General features: G+C 37.8%; 1 protein-coding gene across 1 annotated transcript in view; it reads left to right on the forward strand.

Annotated features, from left to right (window-relative positions):
* Nucleotides 1-25257, forward strand: part of ST7L (suppression of tumorigenicity 7 like) — a 98866-nt gene that overhangs the window by 49008 nt on the left and 24601 nt on the right. The window contains 2 exon segments of the mRNA XM_031936426.1: nucleotides 15503-15653; nucleotides 20562-20654. Of these exon segments, the coding sequence (XP_031792286.1) occupies nucleotides 15503-15653; nucleotides 20562-20654 (244 nt within the window).

Here is a 25257-nt window from a genome sequence, read left to right on the forward strand (position 1 = left end):
TGTAGATAGACCCTTTAAGCTGAGTGTCATCAAACACAATAATTATTAAGGTTTTTGGAGAATATGTTTTTCTTTGAGACGATCTCGCTCTGTCACCCAGGCGGGAGTGCAATGGGGTGATCTCGGCTCACTGCAACCTTCACCTCCCGGGTTCAAGCAGTTCTCCTGCCTCAGCCTCCTGAGTAGCTGGGACCACAGGCATGCGCCACCACGCCCAGCTAATTTTTGTATTTTTAGTAGAGATGGGGTTTCACCATGTTGGCCAGGCTGGTCTCAAACTCCTGACCTCAAGTGGCACACCCACCTCAGCCCCCCTAAGTGCTGGGATTACAGGCATGAGCCACCATGCCCGGCCAGTTTTTTGGAGAAATTTTAAGCTTCACCAACCTGAATAATATCTCACTTAAATAACATTGATGTTATATGAACTGGGAGAGCTCTGGAATTTGTGGTTGGCTGTTTTTGCTAGGGTTTTACTATTGATGAAGTATGTACAGACCCCTCTTTTTCTCCTGTTAATGGTCTCTATTCCTGACTGTCAGCTGGAAGCAAGCAAACATAAAGGGATTTAAGGTTTTCTTCTTCACAGTTCAATTGTGAGTCATGATAATTTATTTAACCTAAGTAACAGTGACATTTCAAATATATGTGTATATATACATATTTTATTCTCACAAATTTATTATGCAAATGGTTGTATGCATCTTAGCAGTAAAATGACAAAGGATATAGCTGTTTTAGCAGGAAATATTTTTGGCAACTTTCCACATAACTACAACAGAAATGGCTGTAGGTCTAGAGCTATGCAATTTGTTAAAGCTGGAAACTATTAGAAGTGCAATAGAGAAATATCATCTACATTTCTTCAGGCAAAGAATTTGCTTTTAGGTATTTCATTAATATTGATAGCTTGTATAGTTTTTTTATTCTACTAAATGAATTTCAGTGTATAGTAACTGATAGTACCATAGTAAAAAAATTAGAACAGCATGTGTTCATGGTTTTTGACTTATTTTTCATTATTGAGCTATGGCTTTGGTTCAGTAAAGTTTTTTTTTAGTTGCCAAACACGAAAAAGGTTATGTATCTTTCAGCTACTACATGAATTGTCAGTTTTATTTTCAGTAGAAAATGTTTCATATATTCTAAATATTCCACAGCATTCTGTTTCATTCATTCTGGTATCTCATACTTTTCTTATCCAACCATCAAATGGTTTTATAGATGCTGTCTTTTTTTTTTTTTTTTTTTGGAGATGGAGTCTTCCTCTGTCACATAGGTGGGAATGCAGTGGTGCGATCTCGGCTCACTGCAACTTCCACCTCCCAGGTTCAAGCGATTCTCTTGCCTCAGCTTCCTGAGTAGCTGGGACTACAGGCGCGTGCCACATGCCCGGCTAATTTTTTGTATTTTTGGTAGAGACGGGGTTTCACTGTGTTAGCCAGGATGGTCTCAATCTCCTGACCTCGTGATCCACCTGCCTCGGCCTTCCATAGTGCTGGGATTACAGGCGTGAGCCACTGCACCCGGCCGATACTGTCTTTTTTATTGAGATAATTTACATACTGTAAAATTCACTTTTAAAGGATATAATTCAGTGCTTTTTAGTATATTAACAAGGTTGTAAAATCATTACCACTATTTAATTCTGGAATCTTTTCCAGAAAGAAGTACCTGTTAGTAGTCACCCCTCAGTCCCTCGCAACCACTAATCTACTTTCTGTCTTTATGCATTTGCCTATTTTGGAGTTTTCATATGAATTGAATCATATAATGGTAGCCTTTTGTGTCAGACTTCTTTCACTTAGCATAATGTAGCATGTGTCAGTACTTCCTTCATTTTATGGCTGAATACTATTCCGTCGTACCACATTTTGTTTATACATTCAACTGATGGACATTTGGGTTGGTTTCACTTTTTGACTAGCATGAATAATGCTTTTGTGAACATTCATTTACAAGTTTTTGTGTGGACATAGATTTTTCACTTCTTTCGCGTATGCACCTAGAAGTGGAACTGATAGATCGTAAGTAATTCTGTTTAATTTTTTGAGAGACTGCCAAACTGTTTTGCAGAGTAACTTCATTATTTTACATTCCCTCAGCAATGTGTGAGTTCCAGTTTCTCTACATTTGTCTAAACACTTATTATTATCTGTCTTTTTTGTTATAGTTATCCCAATGGGTATGAAATGACATTTCATTGTAGTTTTGTTTTGTATTTCCCTAATGACTAATGATATTTGAGCATCACTTTAATATGTTTATTGGCTGTTTGTATTTTTTCTTTGGACAGATAAATGTTCAAGTTGCATATTTTAAAATTTTTATTTAATTAATTAATTTATTTATATATTTATTTGTTTATTTATAAGAGACAGGGTCTCCCTTTGTTGCCCAGGCTGATCTCAAACTCCTGGGCTCAAGCGATCCTCCTGCCTCAGCCTCCTGAAGTGCTAGGATTACAGGCTTGAGTCACTGTGCCTGGCCTAAATTTGTTGTTGTTGTTTTAAATTAAAGGTATTCTATTTTTCTTTTTATTATAAGGTATTCTTTAACATTATTATTACATAGACCATTGACACTCTTGATTAATGTGATCCAGAACCATTGTAAATATCCATATTTGAAAATACCACTATTACATTTATTTTCACCTATGAAATATAAACATGAGAATGGGTCACAAACCTTGCTGAGATACAGATACTGAAGAGGCTGCTAGATGTATTCATTAGGTACATCATTCACATGTGTGCACAAACCTCAACACACATTATTCAAATTTGTGCCTTAGCAAAGATGATGGCTGCTATAAATCATGGGTATTTAGAGCTCCCACAAAGAGTAGAAATTGTAAATGTTATATCCATGAGTGTCAGTGATCTACTATAGATGTAACTATTCTTGGTATGACACTTCACATATCAGTTAGAATGATGTTGTCCAACTTTAAGATCTAACAATAGCTTGCTGTAATATTTTGTTGAAGATTTTTAAAGTAAGCATACTACAGCTGAATTCTTCTAAATTTTATTTTATGTTCAAATGTAAAATAATTACTATAAAAAATCACAGCATGGATCCACATATATACTGTCATATATATGACAAAACATCCACATATATACTGTCACTTGATTTTTGACAAAAGCACCAATGCAATTCAATGGGGAAATGGAACTTCTTCAACAAATGGTACTAGAACATCTGGATATCTAAATGTGGTAGGGGAAATCATGAATTTTTTCACATAGCATACAGAAAAATTAATTTGAAATGTGTCGTTGATCTAAATTTAAAAACTAAAACTATACAACATGTAAACCAAAACATCTAAGACTAGCTTTGAAAGCTGGGGGTAAAGAAAGATTTCTTAGGACATAGAAGGCAATTATAAGAAAAGACAATTATAAATTGAACTTTATCAAAATTTTAAAAGTCTGCTCATCTTAGTGTTAAGAAGACAAAAAGGCAAGCCACGGACAGGAAAAACATATTTCTAATATGTTTATCTGATAAAGGACTCATCTAAAATATATACATATAAAAAACCACAATATTAAAAAAAATGGGCAAAAGCCTTGAACAGATACTACAAAAGAAAATATTGGTATGTCCAATAACACATAAAGAGATGTTCATATGAAAGTAAAATGAAGCAGGCAAAAAAAGAAAAGGTGTTAAACATCATTAGTTATCAGAGAAATGCAATATAAAATCATGAAGTAATACTTTCACATCTATCAGAATGACTAAAATTTAAAAGACTGATAAAATATCAGTAAGAATGTGGAAGTCAGAACTTTCATACATTGCTGCTAAGATTAGAAAATGGTACAACCACTTTGGAAAACTGGCAATTTCTGATACAATTAAACATATCTTTCAACCTGTGATCCAGCAATCCTACTCCAAAGTATATACCCATCAAGAAGAGTTGAACATGAATATCGTAGCAGTTTTATTTATAATAGCCCCAAACTAGAAACAATCCCAATGTCCCTCAACAGGTAAATAGATAAATAAGTTACAATATAGTGGTATTCAGCAATAAAAAGACCTACTGATACAAGCAAAACATGAATAAAACCAAAAATATGACATTTAAACAAGTATATACTGAATGTTTTCATTTATGTGAAGTTCAAGAAAAGGCAAAAAGTGATCTGTGGTGGTAGAAATGAAAACACTGTTTGCCTCAGGTGGTCAGGTGAGACATTAACTGGAAAGGAGGACTCCCTGGAGTGAAAGAAGATGGCCAGGCACAGTGGCTTACGCCTGTAATCCTAGCACTTTGGGAGGCTGAGGCAGGCGGATCACAAGGTCAGGAGTTTGAGACCAGCCTGGCCAGCATGGTGAAACCTCATCTCTACTAAAAATACAAAAAATTAGCTGGGCATGGTGGGATGCACCTGTAGTCCCAGCTACTCAGGAGGCTGCAGCAGGAGAATCACTTGAACCCAGGAGGCGGAGGTTGCAGTGAGCCTATATCACGCCATTGCACTCCAGCCTGGGTGACAGAGCAAGACTCTGTCTCAAAAAAAAAAAAAAAAAAAAAAAAAAAGGGAAGAAAAGAAAAATAAAAGAAAATATGTCTTGATTTGGGCATTACTTGTCTACATTTGTCAAAACTCATCAAGCTGCATATTTAGGAACTATGTATTTAAAATTATACCTCAATAAAGAAAAAAATTTGACTTAGCATGGAAAGCATTGTAAAAGTATCATGCCTTCTGATTAAATTAGATAATGTATGTGAAGTGCTTAACACGGTGTCTGAGTGTCAGGCAATATTGATTATCATGGTGGTTGTCACTTTATTTCTGTTACCTTTTTTTTGTTTCTTTGAGACAGGGTTTTGTTCTGTCATCCAGGCTGGAGTGCAGTGGCATGATCATGACTCACTGCAGCCTCAGCCTGGTGGGCTCAAGTGATCCTCCCACCTAAGCCTTCTGAGTAGCTGGGACTACAGGTGCATGCCACCCAGCTAATTTTTGTAATTTTTGTAGAGATGGGGTTTTGCCATTTGCCCAGGCTGGTCTCGAACTCCTGGGCCCAAACAATTCACCCACCTTGGCCTCCCAGAGTGCTGGGATTACAGGCATGAGCCACTGTGCCTGGCCCATCGTCTTTGAGTTGTTCCAGTGTTTGCTTCTTTGTGGACGTTATTTTAGTGCTTGTAGCCTTAGAATGTATAAGGTTTGGGGGATTCCTTTGTTGAGATGAGGTAATGGTGAAGATATTGAAAACAGTTAGGAATTAACTAATTTGAATTAGCTAATAACATAATAATAGTTAGGTAATAACTAATTTAAATTAGTTACAATACCCTGAAAACAGTTTATTTGTGTCTTACAGAAGAAGCCCTTCCGGCAAGAGTAAAGTAGAGCAGTAAGAAACAAAACAATAACAAAAGTGTGTTTAGTAAATCCCTGTAACCAGAGTACATATTTAGGAATATGTTGTCTGTAACATGTAAAAGTTGCTATTTTAGCTGGACTCGGTGGCTCACACCTGCAGTCCCAGCACTTTGGGAGGCTGAGATGGGTGGATCATCTGAGGTTAGGCGTTTGAGACCAGCCTGGCCAACATGGTGAAACCCCATCTCTACTAAAAATATTTTTTTAAAAAATGAGCCAGACATGGTGGTGGGCGCCTGTAATCCCAGCTACTTGGGAGGCTGAGGCAGGAGAATCGTTTGAACCCGGGAGGCAGAGGTTGCAGTGAGCCGAGACCGTGCCATTGCACTCCAGCATGGGCAACAAGAGCAAAACTCCATCTCAGAAAAAAAAAAAAAAAAAAAAAAAAAGAGCTACTATCTTCTAGGGTGGATAAGACTTGTAACATTCTATGGGCTTCCATTTCTGATCAATCAGAACAGATTTTACTTTCTACGTATCAATTTATTTTTAAAACTTCCCCTGCACGTAAAAGTCTCCAGGTATAGTCTACTTTCTTGGCAGCACAACACTAAAAACAGTTTTATTGTAAAATACGAAATAGCAATTTTTATTTAATTATTATTATTGAGACGGAGCTTTGCTCTTGTTGCCCAGGCTGGAGTGCAGTGGCGCGATCTCGGCTCACTGCAACCTCTGCCTCTCCAGGTTCAAACGATTCTCCAGCCTGGGCAACAAGAGCAAAGCTCCGTCTCAATAATAATAATTAAATAAAAATTACTATTTCCTATTTTACAATAAAACTGTTTTTAGTGTTGTGCTGCCAAGAAAGTAGACTATACCTGGAGACTTTTACGTGCAGGGGAAGTTTTAAAAATAAATTGATACGTAGAAAGTAAAATCTGTTCTGATTGATCAGAAATGGAAGCCCATAGAATGTTACAAGTCTTATCCACCCTAGAAGATAGTAGCTCTTTTTTTTTTTTTTTTTTTTTTTTTCTGAGATGGAGTTTTGCTCTTGTTGCCCATGCTGGAGTGCAATGGCGCGGTCTCGGCTCACTGCAACCTCTGCCTCCCGGGTTCAAACAATTCTCCCGCCTCAGCCTCCCAAGTAGCTAGGATTATAGGTGCCCGCCACCACACCTAGCCAATTTTTGTATTTTTAGTAGAGATGGGGTTTCATCATGTTGGCCAGGCTGGTCTTGAACTCCTGACCTCAGGTCATCCACCCTCCTTGGCCTCCCAAAGTGCTGAGCCACTGCACCTGGCTGATAGTAGCTCTTTAGCAGCAGGCTTGCATTTCATTGGCTAAACTACTTATATCATAACACTGGCATATATAAAAGATAAAAGGGAAACAGGTGCTCAGTTGACATTCCGAGTGGCATAGCAGGAGTAAAGAGAGCAAAGGAGAAGTGGTGTTGAAGTCTGTGACCCAGACTTAGGGCACAATGAAATCTTTGCCTTTCCCTTGTGTTGTACTGTGGCCTAAGTAGAAGAGTTGAGATATGAAATGCTTATATCTTGAGGTGTGTCTCTGTAGGATGATGTGGAAAGGAGGTTTCTTGTAGCAAGTGCCCTCTCCAGCCTCCTTTCCTTTTCCCTTCAGTGTAAGTCACTTTACTTTGCTCCTGAAACTGTGAGGTAGTATTATGTTTTCTTTCAGTTTATTCACATAGCAGTTCTGTTTGTTTTCTATATGAGAACTGTCTTTAGTCTCCCCCAGTACATACCAATGTGGACTCTGCATTCGCCCTGCCTGTCCAATCTCATAGAATGTGCACTGAGAAAACTAATTGCAGAGATAAATTGGTTCTTTGTGTGCATGACTGATCAAGAGCAAAGTACCTTAATTTCAGATGCCTTCAGAGAGATTTTTCTTTAACCTCTGCTTTTAAGACGAAGATTATAAAGCATTATCATTACTTCAGGTCAGAATTATATTGCTTTTGGTCAAAAGCTGTTGTAAGATTTACAAAGTAATAGAAAAAAGTAATCTAAAGATAAATTATAAAGATCAAAGCAGTTCAAAATTAAAGTAAATTTGAGTGTAAGCATAGATAGGGCTTTAGAGTCATAAAAGAAACCACTAGACCATACATCATTATGTCTTTTTAACCATAGCTTCCAAAGGAGCCTTAATAATTTTATTTTTAGTGAAAAGCAAGAGGCTAAACTCTCTTGTTTTACTCATTTGAATGTATTGTTCATAGTTGAATGTTAGTTAAAATTGTCCCAAGCAATTTCTCATTACAGACGCAATAGGCTGATTCAGAGGTAATATGGAAGGTCCGATAGCACATATTAGGTCCCAGCTTTGGTTTGTGTCATCAGCTATATTTTATTTGCTGATAATTTCCAAATCTGTGTCTTTTATCTCTGGCTTCTTTCTTTGTCCGTTGACTTCGCATTTTCATCTAGTTGTGGAAATCACATGATAAGTACCTCAAACACTTTAATGTGTCTCAAACAGAATTTAAAAAATTTGTTAAGTCTTTTCTTCAAACTGCCAAACTGCCTTTCGTTTATTTCTATATTTTGATTTATGGTTTCATTATCCTCTTCATTAACGCTTACCTCTGCCATTTCCAAATTACCAACTCATATTATAACCTTTGAAATGTTTTTGAAACATTTTGAAATGTTTTGAAATGTTTTTCAGATCTAGCCATCTATCTCATCCCCCCATCACAAACAAGGGGGGCAAAAAATCCCCCCTTGTTTGCCTTCATTACCTGTACTTTTAAAATATATTATTATTATTATTATAACAAAAGTAATAGGTACTTTTTAAAAATTCAGACTCTTCAGATGTTTACAAAGTGGAAACCTCCTGTTCTCTCCCTCCCAATTCTACGTCTCTGAAGTAACCACCTGCTACTGTTTGGTGTATATATTTTCTATGCATTTCTAAACATATAGAGATAGATATAGAAAGAATCTCAAATACTTCACCATCTCTTGTGTGGACTATTAAAACAGATTCCTCACTCATCTTTCTGCCATCAGCCCTTCTCCGTTCCAGCTATTGCCAGAGTTATCTACCTAAATAGCAAGCCTTAAAAGACCTCTGCTTGTTCCCAGTTGCCTACAGGATAAGGACCAACCTCTTAGTATTACACCTATAAAAGTCCTTCATATACTGGGCCAGTGTCTGTCTCCAGCCTTACTCTTTGCCAGTTCTGCTTTGCTCATTATGTCCATTGTCACTGTTCCCTGGATTGGTCATGCCTCAACATATCTCACTGCCATTGTCTTCTCTACCTGGCAAATGTCTACTCATTCTTTAAGACCCTGCTCATCTGTTGGCTCCTTTATAAGGAGTTTTTTTCTAGTTTTCCCAAGAAGAGATAACGGCTTTCTCTTCTCTGTTTCTTCAGTACCTCAATCATATTTTTTTTTCTAATTGGTCTGTTTATATGTTTCTTCCTTAGTTCCCTGTGAACAAAAGCAGGGCGCTTGTCTTATCATTTAATGTCCAATACTCTTCCTAGTCTATAGAGACACTCGGTAAACACTGGGAAACAGACATGTCTGTAATTTAGAAATGCATTGCTTTTAAAGTCTATCTAAGTTAAAGAAAGTAGGCTGGGCACAGTGGCTCACACCTATAATCCCAGCACTTCAAGAGGCCAAGGTGAGAGGATCACTTGAGCCTAGGAGTTAGAAACCAGCCTGGGCAACATGGTGAAACCTTGTCTCTACAAAAATGCAAAATAAAAAAGTTAGCTAAATGTGGTGGTATGTGCCTATAGTCCCAGTTACTAAGGAGGCTGAGGCAGGAGGATTGCTTGAGCCCAGGAGGTCGAGGCTGCAGTGAGCTATGATCGTACCACTGCACTCCAACCTGAGTGACAGAGTGAGTCCCTGTCTCAAAAAAAAAAAGTGAAATTTTAGAACCATCATTTCTTGACATTTTTAAGCCAGTTTACATAACTATTTTACAAGTTTTGCTTAATAATACCATTTTTTACCTTTTATAGATGACAGTATGATTTTACCATGACCGTATTTACTATATTATGAAATAACTCAGCTTTAAATGTGATACCATACAACAATTAAAAATGTTAGATTGGCCGGGCGACTCACGCCTGTAATCCCAGCACTTTGGGAGGCTGAGGCAGACGTATCACCTGAGGTCAGGAGTTCAATACCAGTCTGACCAACATGGTGAAACCCCATCTCTACTAAAAATACAAAATTAGTCAGGTGCAGTGGTGCATGCCTGTAATCCCAGTGACTCGGGAGGCTGAGGCAGGAGAATCGCTTGAACCCAGGAGGCAGAGGTTGCGGTGAGCCGAGATCATGCCATTGCACTCCAGTCTGGACAAGACCAAAATTCCGTCTCCAAAAAAAAAAAAAAAAAGTTAGATCTGTATAGAGACAGGAAGGGAGGTACAAAATGTATTATGCATAAAAAAGGAAATCCAGACAAACATAAATCAAATTATTGTGTTTTGTTGTTGTTGTTGTTGTTGTTGTTTTAGGCAGGGACCTCAAACTTCTGAGGTCCAGCTATCCTCCTGCCTTAGCCTCCTGAGTAGCTGGGACTACAGGCACATGCCACCATGCCCTGTCTTTAGTTTCTCTTTTTTTATTCTCCAAACATATTATTTTCTACTACTTAGCTTTGTTATGTTTCCATTTCTGTACACTGACCATGTACTTTACTAAGCAGAAAAAAAACAAAAAAAAATCATCGGTCAGTTTTTAATCTTTTATATTCTTTTTAGAAAATTAAAGTCTGGGTAGTAGAGTTTTTTGTTTTTATATTTGGTTTTAGTTTTCCCAGAGAATTAAAATATATCTTTGGTAAAAACTAAAATATAAATTTGAATTTGAAGACATTTCAGCTGTATTTATCAGATTAACTCAGTTAATAAGTTTTTTTTTCTTTTTTTGAGATGTAGTTTCGCTCTTGTCACCCAGGCTGGAGTGCAATGGCACGATTTCAGCTTACTGCCACCCCCACCTCCCAGGTTCGAGCAATTCTCCTGCCTCAGCCTCCCAGGTAGCTGGGATTATAGGTGCCCACCACCACGCCTGGCTAATTGTTTGTATTTTTAGTAGAGACGGGGTTTTACCATGTTGGCCAGGCTGGTCTCGAACTCCTGACCTCAGGTGATCTGCCTGTCTCAGCCTCCCAAAGTGCTGGGATTACAGGTGTGAGCCACCATGCCTGGCCAATAAGTATTTTAATACTTGCTTTTCGTGTAATATGCTAGGTATGGTAGTAGAATTTTAAGGATATGGTTTTTATAGTGTAATAAGTTACAGCCTATGCTGGGTAGCGGAAATTCCTGAGTAGCAGTTTGTGAAGGAGATAAAATAATAATCTTATAATTTATACACCTTTTCCTTAAATTGAAATTTTTCTCTTATATTTTGGGGGTTAACTTTTCTTTCAGTGTCTAATCAGGAATTGAAAAATTGCTTTTTTGTTTTTGTTTTTGTTTTGAGACAGAGTCTCGCTCTGTCGCCCACGCTGGAGTGCAGTGGCACTATCTCGGCTCACTACAAACTCCGCCTCTCGGACTCACACCATTCTACTGCCTCAGCCTCCCAAGTAGCTGGGACTACAGGCGCCCGCCACCACGCCCAGCTAATTTTTTGTATTTTTAGTAGAGACAAGGTTTCACTGTGTTAGCCAGGATGGTCTCGATCTCCTGACCTAGTGATCCGCCTGCCTCAGCCTCCCAAAGTGCTGGGATTACAGGCGTGAGCCACCGCACCCGGCCCAAAAACTTGCTTTGTTTTAAAGTCAAATTGGAAAGGATATTTGCTAGTGGGTAGGACCACCAATAATAATAAATAACAAATAATTATTTTTAATAAAAAATAAGCTAGCATAAGGAAGATTTTTTTTTTCTTTTTGAAACAGAGTCTTGCTCTGTTGCCCAGGCTGGAGTGCAGTGGCACAATCTTGGCTCACTGTAACTGCCACCTCCCGGGTTCAAACAATTCTCTGCCTCAGCCTCCAGAGTAGCTGGGATTACAGGCGTCCAGCACCATGCTTGGCTAATTTTTGTATCATTGGTAGAGACAGGGTTTCACCATCTTGGCCAGGCTGGTCTTGAACTCTTGACCTCATGATCCACCTGCCTTGGCATCCCAAAGTGCTGGGATTACAGGCTTGAGCCACTGTGCCCAACCAAGGAAGATTTTTAAAATGATTAAATAGAAAATATTTTTAATATAAAATCTTGAAGTATAATTTATTAATAAGTTTGCCATGTGTGTTTGCCACATGAATTATCACTTAGATTATTAAACAGTAAAAATTTAGGTATATAGTTGCTGTTTAAAAAAGTATTTTTTTTTTTGCCAGGCACAGTGGCTCGTGCCTGTAATTCCAGCACTTTGGGAGGCCGAGGTGGGTGGATCACGAGGTCAGGAGTTCGAGACCAGCCTGGCCAACATAGTAAAACCCCGTCTCTACTAAAAATACAAAAATTAGCCTGGCATCGTGGCTCGTGCCTGTTGTCCCAGCTACTTGGGAGGTTGAGGCAGGAGAATGACTGGAACCCGGGAGGCAGAAGTTGTGGTGAGCCAAGATTGAGCCACTGCACTCCATCCTGGACAACAGAGCAAGACTCCATCTCAAAAAAAATAAATAAAAGTGTTTTTTCACATCAAATTGATATTTTTTGTAATATAAGTTTTACTGAATAATTGTTAACTGAATATCTTTGCTTACATTTGCTAAATGGTTACGAATATACTAAATACTTAACATGTTGGGGTTTCAGGCTTCTGAGTTCTAAAATTCACTGAAAATGATTTGAGATATTTTGTCTCTTGTCTGTGAAATGAAACAGAATTTTAATAGAAAGAACCTGGTTTAAGTATTATGCAGTTTTCTTCTGAAAACTCAGTATTCTTTTTATGGTGACAATTCCACTGTGATTGCCACATTTTCTTTGCTTCCTACTGAAGAAGCTCTTAGTGCGCTTGCAAAGAACATAAGGAGTCATGTCAGAGGTCAGCTATTTGAGTCCATTTTCCCACAGCCGCCTGGTGCGAGTGATCTTTTACTGTGTTTTAAAAAAATGGGCAAGGATTAGAGGGGATTAGAAAGAATATTACCCTCCTGAATATAGGCCCAAAGCACTAAGGAGAGAGAACCCAACCAGGCATCAAATGGGCTTTGCTTGACCAGGACACAACCTCTGCTGCATTCCTTTAAGAAACTGAATGGGAAATGTTAAGTCCCCAAACTGGATTAGTAAATAATCTCATAGTTTGTGACATCTGCTAAAATAAATTGATGAGCAGACTACATTCTTACACTTTGAGAAGAGAGCCAAAGACATCAAGAGTAAGAGTAATTAAAGATGGGCATTAAACTTAGTAATTGTTGGAAGGTACACTTCATAAACCAAAAAATTATTTTAGATACTATATGAGGAGTACATGCATATTGATTGAATAAATTAAGGCTTAAATTTTGAAACCACTACGGCTTTTTGAGAGTCTTCCTAGAGTCTTATTGCTTGTAGCAGTTTTACAAAGTGTTTCACAAATTCAGCTCTTTAATTTATGTTATCCCATTAGTTTGTATAACAACCTGAGAAACTAGAATTTGAAATCTGAGAATGTATTTTTTGAGACACCTCTGGAATGTTTCTCTTTTTATATTTTATAAAAGAAGTTAACATAATTTGTATCTTATGACACAGAATTTGATATCAAATTGTTTAGAACCAAAGAGGTAATTTCAAACCTATTCTAGAAGGGCAAGGGCATTCTGGTCTCAGTCTTTGGAGATAGTATTTAGCTAACTAAATAAGTTTTTAAAGGTTTTAAGTTGACTAATAGTAAAGATGCTGTACAAATAGTTAACTTTGTATCTTTCTACATATAACAAGTACATTTGATTGGTATAGCAACTGTGATTACACTGCTTTTGTAATAAATGATAATATTAGTACAAGTATTTTCATTAGGAGTTTAAGAATTTAGATTCATATCTGAAGAAGAATTGGTAGACTATAACTTCTTTAACAGGCACATTAAATGCATCCTGCACTGTGCTCTCTTGGTTCAGTGCCTTTATTCAAGATGGCCCTGTGCTTTGTTTGTCCTCCTGCTATTCTCCTCACTCCCCAGTCCGCTTATCCACATTCTACCTATCTGTAAATATCAGGTCAAATCCCATCAAGTGGTTTATTTCTAGCCCCTAAATCATAATACTTCCTAAACATAGAGCAATTCTACTCCATGGTACTTACTCAAGAGAAACAAAAACATATATTCATTCTGAAACTTATACACAAGTGTTTATAACAACATTATTCATAATAGCCAAAAGCTAAAAACAACCAAATATCTGTCAGTTGATGAATGGATAAACAGAACATATGTATTATACATACAATGCAGTATTATTCAGCCATAAGAAGAAATGAGGCACAAGTACCATGCATGCTACAAGGGTAAACCTTGAAAACATGCTAAGTGAAAGAAACCAGTGACAAAATGATTCCATTTGTATGAAATATTCAGAATAGGCAAATCTATAGAGATATAAGATAGATTGGTAGTTGCTTAAGGGGGTTAGGGGAGTAGGGGAGAAGTGAGTTGTAACTAAAGGGTACAGGATTTTCTTTTGAAGTGATGAAAATGTTCTAAAATTGACTTTGGCGATAGTTGCACATCTCTCTGAATATATTAAACATCCTTGAATTGTATACTTTAAATGGGTGAATTCTAAGGTTTGTGAATTACATCTCAATAAAGGCTGTTATTTAAAAAATAAATTTAAAAAATTAATACCTCTATCTGTATTCCTATATATTGCACTTTTTTTTTCGTTTCTTTTTTTTTTTTTTTTTGAGACAGAGTCTCACTCTGTCGCCAGACTGGAGTGCAGTGGCTCAATCTCGGCTCACTGCAACCTCCGCCTCCCAGGTTCAAGCAATTTTCCTGCCTCAGCCTCCTGAGTAGCTGGGACTATAGGCGGGCACCACCACACCCAGCTAATTTTTGTATTTTTAGCAGAGATGGAGTTTCACCATGTTGGTCAGGATGATCTCCATCTCCTGACCTCATGATCCGCCCACCGCAGCCTCTCAAAGTGTTGGGATTACAGGCGTGAGCCACTGCGCTTGGCCTTGTACGTTGTTTCTACCTCAAATAAAGTACTCACCATAGTCTTGTTATAATTATTCACTTAAGAAATCTGTCTTTTCCATTGCATTATGTAGCTCCAGAGAACAGGCAGAGTGTTCTTTGGTATTCCCTAACAACCATAGTGCTTTGAACTTAGTAAATATGAATTTAATTGAACTTTTCCACAATTAAGTTCTTTCACCTATAAAATGTAAATAAGAGAAAAAAGAATTGAATGTTGCCACAAATATTGTTCCAAAATTGGATTTCATAATTTTTATATTCTTCTTTTCAGTAGGAAATGGCTTAATTAAAAATAAAAAATAAAGTTTAAAAATAAAAAATACGGGCCGGGCGTGGTGGCTCAAGCCTGTAATCCCAGCACTTTGGGAGGCCAAGACGGGCAGATCATGAGGTCAGGAGATCGAGACCATCCTGGCTAACACGGTGAAACCCCGCCTCTACTAAAAAATACAAAAAACTAACCGGGCGAGGTGGTAGGTGCCTGTAGTCCCAGCTACTAGGGGAGGCTGAGGCAGGAGAATGGCATAAACCCGGGAGGCAGAGCTTGCAGTGAGCTGAGATCCGGCCACTGCACTCCAACCTGGGCTACAGAGTGAGACTCCGTCTCAAAAAAAAAAAAAAAAACGTGTAATTTTTACATTTAATTCATTTTTGGAAAAATAAATAGCTGCTCTCATATTATCTCCTCAGCTCGAGTTTCCATTTTGTATTTAGCCAGGCCACACATATGCCATTTATCACCTTATTTTTACCTATAGAAATATTCTGGTTTTCATAATTTGCGTATATAAGCATTTTATACACGTTATCAGTAGAATCTTCATGTCATTTCAGTTAGTTTTTTAAAAATCAGGTTGACTTTCTAACACTTTGAATCTACAGTTTTGTGGGCATTTGAATTTAACACAGTTTAATTTTTCTTTTTTCTGTTGTGTGTATATGTGTGTGTTTTACTTTTTCAGTATTTATTAGAGATGAAAAGTTTAATTTTACCTCCAGAACACATTCTGAAACGGGGTGATAGTGAAGCAATTGCCTATGCTTTCTTTCATCTTCAGCACTGGAAACGAATAGAAGGTGCTCTTAATCTGTTACAGTGTACATGGGAAGGCAGTAAGTATTCTTTTCCAAAAGGAACACTAGTCTCTCTAACTATTCATTGCATTCACAGGCAATCTTTTTAAATGAGATTGTCTGGGTTTCCATAAGGATTTGTTGTTCAGGTTGGTTTCAAACGGTAATCAGTGATGAGATATTTGGTTTATTGGTAGAAATGCATAATGTTATATTGATCCCACAAAAGCAGAGTGAGAAACTGTTATGGTATTCTGCCATATGTTCATTTAAGTTACATATTTGTAAGGAAAGAGAATGAAAACTTGGCCCTTTGACTTACAACTTTTTTAATGTGGTTGAGCTATTCTAATATTTTAAAAATTAGTCTCTTTTTGTTTTATTTTGTTTTCAGATGTATACAACATGGAGCTATTTTCTTTATAATTAATATCAACCTATTCTTTATTGTAAAATATATACAACATAAAATTTAGTTTTAACTATTTTAAACATATAGTTCAGTGGCATTATGTACGTTCATAGTGTTGTACAAACAGCACCATCATCCATCTACAGAACTTTTTCATTATCCCAAACTGAAATTCTATACCCATTAAATAATAACTCCCCAGTCTTGCCTCCCTCAAGCCCTTGGCAGCCACCATTCTGCTTTGTCTCTATGAGTTTGACTACTCTAGGTACCTCATGTAAGTGGAATTATGTAATTTTTGTTCTGTTTTGTCTGGCCTTTTTCACTTAGTATAATATCTTCGAAATTCATTTATATTGGTAATACGTGTCAGAATTTCATTTTTAAGTCTGAATAATTCATTGTATGTATATACCACATTTTGTTTATCCATTCATCTGTTAATGAACAGATACCCATTCAACTTGGGTTGTTTTTACCTTTTGGCTATTGTGAATAATGCTACTACAAATATTGGTGTACAAATACCTGTTCAAGTTTCTGCTTTCAGTTCTTTTGGGTATATACCCAGAAATGGAATTGCTGGATCATAAAATTCTATGTTTAATTTTTTAAGGAAGCTCAGTAGTGTTTTTTTCCATAGCAGCTGCACCATTTTACATTCCCACCAGCAAGGCACAAAAGTTCCAATTTCTTCACATCCTTGCCAACGCTTGTTATTTTCTGGGTTTTTTTCTTTATTTAAATAATAGCTTTCCTAATGGATGTGAAGTGGAATCTCACTGTGGTGGTGTTTTGTATTTGCCTGATGATTAGTGATGTTGAATGTCTTTTCATGTGTTTATTGGCCATTTATATATCTTCTTTGGAGAATAAATTGGACTGTTTTAAGCTAACTACCTGATCTCTTAATTGTTGCTTCTTATAACCACCAAGAAAGTAAAGAAGCTTAATTAAAACATTTTACCTGTAGGATTCACATAATTCTTTTGAAAAGTACACCACAGCTATTAATAAAAATTCAAAAATAAATTCAATGCTTATTCACTAAAATTGGTTAACCCCCCTCAGTTCCCAAACTACTCTGAGGCACCTTGGATATTGGAGCAATTCACAAGAGTGCTGTAGAACATTTTAAATTTTCAATGGAAACACAATAATATAATATTCAAGTCTAGGTACAGTGGCTCATGCCTGTAATTTCAGCACTTTGGGAGGCTGAGGCCTCCAAAAAGGTCAAGGCTATAGTGAGCCGAGATGGCACTACTGTACTCTAGCTTGGGTGACAGAGTGAGACCTTGTCTCAAAAATAATAATAATAATAATTCAACATCTGTCAGATATCACTTAAACTATTAGCTCCAGACAGTTCACAGTTTCAACATTAGATTACTCTCTGTTCCTTTCAATATTATTACATCTTTGCAAGCTGGAGTTTTGTTAGTTGCTGTGATTAAAAGAAGTACCACACAAAAATCAATGTGAAATAGGAAATGAAGATGGTAGTGTCCAATGTGATTCCAAGTTTTGAGAAGTCGTACAGTGTCTAATAGGCTTATACCTATATCTCATTAGTAAGAAATTATGGTCATTTAAAAATGAAATAAGAAAATTGATTTATTGAGTCTTTTCTTTAACTTTATGTGTATTTTTTTCCAAATTGCTGCTAAATTATTAGGACATACATTTTTTAAGTTGTTTGGACTCACTATTAACAAGTGAAATTATCTTGAACCAATTTGGGAACCTCTGCATTAACCATTTGCTAAAGGCCAGACACTGTGGCTTGACAATAACAATATAAATACAATTGATGAGCCAAGTGTGGTGACTCATACCTGTAGTTCCAGCTACTAGGGAGGCTGAGGTGGAAGGATCACTTGAGGCCAGAAATTCGAGACCAACCTGGGCAACATAGCAAGACTCTCTCTAATATATATATATGTGTATGTGTGTGTGTGTGTGTGTGTGTGTGTGTGTGTGTGTGTGTTTAAAGAAAAGATTAATAAAACTGGGATTATGTACTTGAGAAACTGAATGTCTTTGAGTAATTCAACTTACTTTTGCTTTTTCTCCAGTAGTCCATAAGCTCCTCAAAAGCAGATATTCTATCTCATTCATTTTGTATGTGTCTTCATTGCCTAACATTCTGCTTGGCAAATAGGTTTTTAATAAGTGTATGATTTTATTTAATTTATTACTTTGTATGTAGAGATGAGGTCTTGGTATGTTGCCCAGGCTGGTCTTGAACTCCTGGCCTCAGGCAGTCCTTCCACCTTGGCCTCCCAAAGGAGCTGAGTTTACAGGCATGAGCCATCGTGCCCAACCACTTATGATTTATACTGTATTTCATGAATCATGATCAATGATTTATTAGTGTTATCACTAATTCACTAATTTGGTCTACGACTTTGGACAAATAACTACTTTTTATTGTGGTAAAATAAAGTCTAGATTGGGCATGGTGGCTCACACCTATAATTCCAGAACTTTGGGAGGCTGAGGCGGACAGATCACCTGAGGTCGGGAGTTTGAAACCAGCCTGACCAACATGGAGAAACCCTGTCTCTACTAAAAATACAAAATTAGCTGGGCGTGGTGGCGCATGCTACTTGGGAGGCTGAGGCAGGAGAATCGCTTGGACCTGGGAGGCGGAGGTTGTGGTGAGCGAAGATCGCACCATTGCACTCCAGCCTGGGCAACATGTGCAAAACTCTGTCTGAAAGAAAGAAAGAAAGAAAGAGAGAGAGAGAGAGAGAGAGAGGGAGGGAGGGAGGGAGGGAGGGAGGAAGGAAGGAAGGAAGGAAGGAGAAAGAAAGTCTAAATTGTGACAAAAGTTTATAGAGCCAAACATGAAAGGAAAAACAAAAATCTTACCGCAATTTTGATGACTACAGCAGGCCTTTAAATAATATTGTTTCATTCAACATTATTTATTATAATGTTGATGAGAAAAAAAAAAAAAAAAAACAGATTTCCAGCCAGGACCATTGTCTGTGTGAAGTTTGCAAGATATTCCCATGCCTGTGTGGGTTTCCCCTTACATCCCAAAGATGTGCACGTTAGGTTAATTGGTGTATCGAAATTGTCTCAGTATGAGTGAGCGTGGGGGTGTGTGCAAGTGGTATACTGGAATGGTGTCCTGTCCAGGGTGGGTTCCTGCCTTGCACCCTGGGCTGCCATGATAGGCTCTGGCCATGCTTGACCCTGAACTAAAATAATTGGGTAAATAATGATCCTGTTTTTATGAATCTTAAATGTATGTATAGCTCACATTTATTTCAATGTTTAATATAAGAAGTGTTTTGAATCTTTATGTAGAAGTTTGGTGATGTTTTGTGACCAAGGAACTTAACTCTTGTTTATATCAGTTAGCCTATGGTAAAATTGTCATTTATTATATGACATTTCACTTAAAGTCACAGTTTCCAAGAACCTATTGACAGTGTTAAAGATTTATGTACTTAGCTAATGAAATAGATCAATAAAGATTTCTTCTTTAATAAATCTACAGTAGTTGGTGATAATCTAGATCGGGGTGGGCAAACTTTTCCTGTAAGGTGCTAGATAGTAAATATTTTAGATTTTGTGGGCCATACAACTTTTTCACAGCTACGTGATTCTTGTAACATGAAAACAGCCTTAGCCAATATGTAAATGAATGGCATAACTATGTTCCAATAAAGTTTTATTTACAAAAACATAGTGGGCCAGACCTGGCCAAAGGGCCATACTTTGGTGACCCCGCTAGATTAAGATCTGCTCATAGGTTGGGCGCGGTGGCTCACGCTTGTAATCCCAGCACTTTGGGAGGCCAAGGTGGGCAGATCACAAGGTCAGGAGATCGAAATCATCCTGGCTAACATGGTGAAACCCCGTTTCTACTAAAAATACAAAAAATTAGCCGGGCGTGGTGGCGGGCACCTGTAGTCCCAGCTATTCGGGAGGCTGAGGCAGGAGAATGGCGTGAACCTGGGAGGCAGAGCTTGCAGTGAGCCGAGATCGCACCACTGCACTCCAGCCTGGGCAACAGAGCAAGACTCCGTCTCAAAAAAAAAAAAAAAAATCTGCTCATAGAAAGCTTTGGTGAAACCCACATGTGAAGTTAGGAGCCATTGAAAACTATTTTAGGTTGCCAGTAGTAATGGCCACAACAGTTATATACATCCCAGTTATATGAAGATTTCTGTAAGAAGCAGAATTATCAATTCTTCTTTGGAATTATCAATTGTGTTTGTAATGAGGAGACTGAAGCAAAGAAGGACCCAGCCAGTCTCATCTACCACTCCCTATAGTTTTACTCCAGCCAGACTAGACATTCACTATTATCTAAAGGTTTTATTATCTAAATAAAACCTTCCCCTTATTCATTCTTTTGCTTACTTTGTTTCTTGTATCTAAATGTCTCACTAAAAAAGAAAAGAAAATAGTATGTGAAATTTTTATACAAATTTGTCTCCAAAATAGTTTTGATCTATAGTATAGGATGGTAAATGAGACAGAATTGAGTATCAACACAAGCTTTTTTTTCTCAGCTTTTAGAATGATTCCACACCGGTTAGAGAAAGGACATCTATTTTACCCTTATCCCAGCTGCACAGAGATGGCTGATAGAGAGCTATTACCTAGTAAGTAAATATTTTAGTTTTCTTAAACTTACAAGTAGTTTTAAGTTTAGATTGTTTGTCATAGTATTCTCCATTTTAAAAGTGCCTTTGGTTGAAATTCTGGACACTGTTTAAATACTATTTTAGCTACTTCTGGGATGTAGTTGTATAATTCAATTTATTTCCAAATAATTATTGAGCAAAACCCTGTGCTAGATGCAACAAAGGACACCAAGATTAAAGATATTAACAAGAACTGTCATCTTACAAACATTTAGAAAAGAAATAATGCCAATCCTTCACAAACTCAGAAAATAAATGAGGAAGGAATACTCCCCAAATCATTTGATGAGAGCAGTATCTTCCTGATACCAAAACCAAAGATAATATGATATAAAAGGACTATAAAACAATAGCCCTTAGGAATATAGACACAAACATCTTCAACAAAATATTAGGAAACTGAATCCAGCAACATATAGAAAGGCTTATATACCATGACCAAGTGGGATTTACCTCACAAATGCAAGTTTGGTTTAACATCTGAAAATGTAATGTACCATAGTTAATAGAATAAAGCACAATAGATGCAGAAAAAGCATTTGACAAAAGCTGGCTCTCATTCAAGATAAAAAGAAAAAATCTCAACAAACTACAAATTGAAAGGGACTTCCTCGACCTGATTTTTTTAAAAATCCCTGAAAAACCCACAATTAACATTATACTTAATGGTGAAAGACCGAATGCTTTCCCCCTAAGATCGGGAATAAGACAAGGATATCTGTTGTCACCACTTCTATTCAATATTCTCCAGAGGTTCTAGCCAGTGTTACCAGGCAAGAAAAAGAAATAAGAGGCATTCATATTGGCAAGGAGGAAGTAAAACTCTCCTTATTCAAAGGTGACATGATCTTCTATGTAGGGAATCCTAAGAAATCCATAAAAATGAAAATACTCTTAGAACTAATAAATGAGTTCAACAGGGTTGTAGAATATAAGATCAATATACTAATATTAATTATATATCTATGTACTAGTAATGAACAATCTGAAAATTGAATTTAGAAAAGAGTAGCAATCATAATAACAACAAAAACTACTTAGGAATAAATTTAACAAAAGAAATTTAAGACATGTACACTAAAATATTGCTGAGAGAAATTAAAGAAAAACTAAATAAGTGGAGAGACATTCCATGTTGATGGATTGGAAGACCCAATTATATTTACTTATTTATTTATTTGAGACCAACTCTTACTCTCGCCCAGGCTGGAGTGCAGTGGCAAGATCTCAGCTCACTACAACCTCCGCCTCCTGGGTTCAGGCGATTCTCGTGCCTCAGCCTCCCGAGTAGCTGAGATTACAGGTGCGTGCCACCACGCCTGGCTAATTTTTGTATTTTTGGTAGAAAGAGTTTCGCCATGTTGCCCAGGCTGGTTGCGAACTCCTGGGGTCAAGAAATCCACCTGCCTCAGCCTCCTAAAGTGCTGGGCCTACAGGCATGAGCCACCATACCTGGCCCCAATATTATTTAGATGACAGTTCTCTCCAAATTTATCTATAGATTCAATACAATCCCTATCAAAATCCCAGGAGGGATTTTGCGCGCGCGCACACACACACAAAGTAACAAGCTTATTCTAAAATGTATATAGAAAGGCAAAGGACCCAAACAATCTTTATGAAGAAGAACGATTTGAAAAAGAGCAGCCAAAGAACTAGAAGGAGAACCAGAAATATGTAGGATTATGATTGCTGATAGTGTTTCAATCTAGTTCCTGCATTTAGGAAGCCAGGCTTCTCAAAAGAACAGTCTACACTTTGTGTCTCAGCTGCCTTATCATCTGTTCTTTTCTCTGTAAACTAGTCAATTTCTGTTTAACCTCTCTTTTTGTGATTTAGCTGAGAAGCAACCTTGCCGAAGGCTGTAAACACTAGGACCATGTTTTCTTATATGATATAAACCTGTGCTACAGTTTTTACACTACTGAGCCATTAAAACTGAAGTCTAGGAAGGAAAGTTGCAGGTTTACAACCGTCAGACTTAATTAGTTGATAAGTTTAAACTGATAAATGAAAATTTAGGAGAGATTATGGCAAACTGAGTATGCTGGTGTTTTTCTCCTAGTGTTTTTTGTTTTCCTTTATCTGCTAAGTGATCTCTTCCTTCTCTGAATTCTCAGAGTGCTTTATGTACTTCTTAATCTCCCCTTTTAGACTGTAAACTCCTTGAAGGCCAGGATTCTCTTCTTTTTTCTTTTTTTTTTTTAGATGGAGTTTCTTCCCTTGTTGCCCTGACTGGAGTGCAATGGCCTGATCTTGGGTTACTGCAACCTCTGCCTCCCAGGGTCAAGTGATTCTCCTGCCTCAACCTCCAGAGTAGCTGGGATCACAGGCGCCCACCACCACACCCAGCTAATTTGTTTATATTTTTAGTACAGACAGGGTTTCACCATGGTGGCCAGGCTGGTCTCGAACTCCTGGCCTCAAGTAATCCACCCACCTTTGCCTCCCAAAGTGCTAGGATTACAAGTGTGAGCCACTGCACCTGGCCATTGTTCCTGTATCTCTTATAATGGTTGCCATAAAAATTGTTATTCAATAAATATTGGTTGAATTAATCAAATTCATTAATGTATTCTTATAAACATGGCTGGCACATTGTAAGTACTTAACTAAAATGCTAAATATTAGTGCCTTCTCCCTCTCACCCTATTCTGAACTCCTAGGCTGCTGATAAGGTTGATAAAAAGATGATGGACAGGCCAGGTGCAGTGATTCACATTTGTAATCCCAGCACTTTGGGAGGTTGAAGCGAGCAGATCACCTGAGGTCAGGAGTCCGAGACCAGCCTGGCCAACATGGTGAAACCCCATTTCTACTAAAAATACAAAAAATTAGCCCAGCATGGTGGTGCGTGCCAGTGATGCCAACTACTCGGAAGGCTGTGGCAGGAGAATCGCTTGAACCTGGGAGATGGAGGTCACAGTGAGCTGAGATTGCGCCACTGCACACCAGCCTGGGCAACAGAGTAAGACTCTGTCTTGGAAAAAAAAAAAAAAAAGATGATGGACAATGTGTTAAATGCTACATGTATGGAATATATTATAAGAAAGCTTGAGAAGGGCTGGGCACAGGGACTCACGCCTGTAATCCCAGCTCTTTGGGAGGCTGAGCTGGGTAGATCACTTGAGGTCAGGAGTTCGAGACCAGCCTGGCCAACATGGCAAAACCCCATCTCTACTAAAAATACAAAAGTTAGCCAGGTATGATGGCTCACGCCTGTAATCCCAGCTACTCAGGAGGCTGAGGCAGGAGAATTGCTTGAACCCAGGAGGTGGAGGTTGCAGTGAGCCGAGATCGTGCCATTGCACTCCAGCCTGGGTGACAAAGCAAGACTCTGTCAAAGAAAGACAGAGAGAGAGAGAGAGAGAGAGCCTAGCTCTCTAGGAGGTCAAGAATGATTCTCAATTTTCTGACTTGGGTGACTTGGAGAATGGTAAATCTATCCTATAGAAGGAGGAGCCAGTTTGGGAATAGGGGTTGGGGAAATAAATAAGTTCAAGCTTTGACTGTGTTGCCTGTGTAACATCTCATCCATATATACTTGCATACCTGTATATGTGTGTATATATATGTACATATATAGAAATTTATATGCTTAAATATTTTCTTGTATAATCTACTTAACACATATATATACAAGTCTATATTTTATCTCTAAGTAATATATAGGTATAGATGTATTTTTAAGTTATGTATATAATATAGATTATAAAGTAAACATATAATATTTATAATTAGTGAATGTTGTAGGCGTAAGTAATAGAGAGCAACTTCAAACTAGCTTAAACATACGTAGTGATTTGTTGGAAGAACACTGGGTTATCAGAGAACTCAAAATCAACAATTATATTTGAACTTCATAAGGGACTAGAACTGGGGACTAGAAAGTCATTAGGATTTCCAAGAATCAGTTATTTGAATATCTCTGTCCCTAGATGCTTTTTTCAGTCTTTCCTATTCTTACTTTCCTTTCCTCCCTCCCCAGCCCCATTTTCTCTTTCTGTGATCTGTCATTGCTGTTTCTCTCAGTGTATCCACTTCATTCTTACATCTTTTCTCTTTACAGTTTGGCTTTCCCTTCATAGACCATGTGGCCAAACTTGAGGCCCCTACAGCCCTCTGTTTACACGTCATGAGTTCAGGCAAACAATACAGAATGAATAGTATCTCAATCCCACTTTTTCTTTTCTTTTCTTTTTTTTTGAGACAGGATTTCACTGTCAGGCTGGAATGCTGTGGCACATTCACGGCTCACTGCAGCCTCGACTTCTCAGGCTCAAAAGATCCTCCCCACTCTGCCTCCTGAGTAGTTGGGACCACAGGCATGTGCCACCATGCCTGGCTAATTTTTATATTTTTCGTAGAGATGAGGTTTCACCATGCTGCCCAGCCTGGTCTTGAACTCCTAAGCTCAAGTGATCTGCCTGCCTCAACAAGTGTTGGGATTACAGGTGGAAGCCACTGCAACCAGCCTCAATCCCACTTCTAAAACTTCTGGGAGAGAGAGAATCAAATTTATCCAGGTGTTTACTCCTTGTTCAGTCAGCTGTGGCCTAAA

Source organism: Piliocolobus tephrosceles, chromosome 1, assembly GCF_002776525.5.
Source record: "Piliocolobus tephrosceles isolate RC106 chromosome 1, ASM277652v3, whole genome shotgun sequence".
Lineage (NCBI taxonomy): Eukaryota > Metazoa > Chordata > Mammalia > Primates > Cercopithecidae > Piliocolobus > Piliocolobus tephrosceles.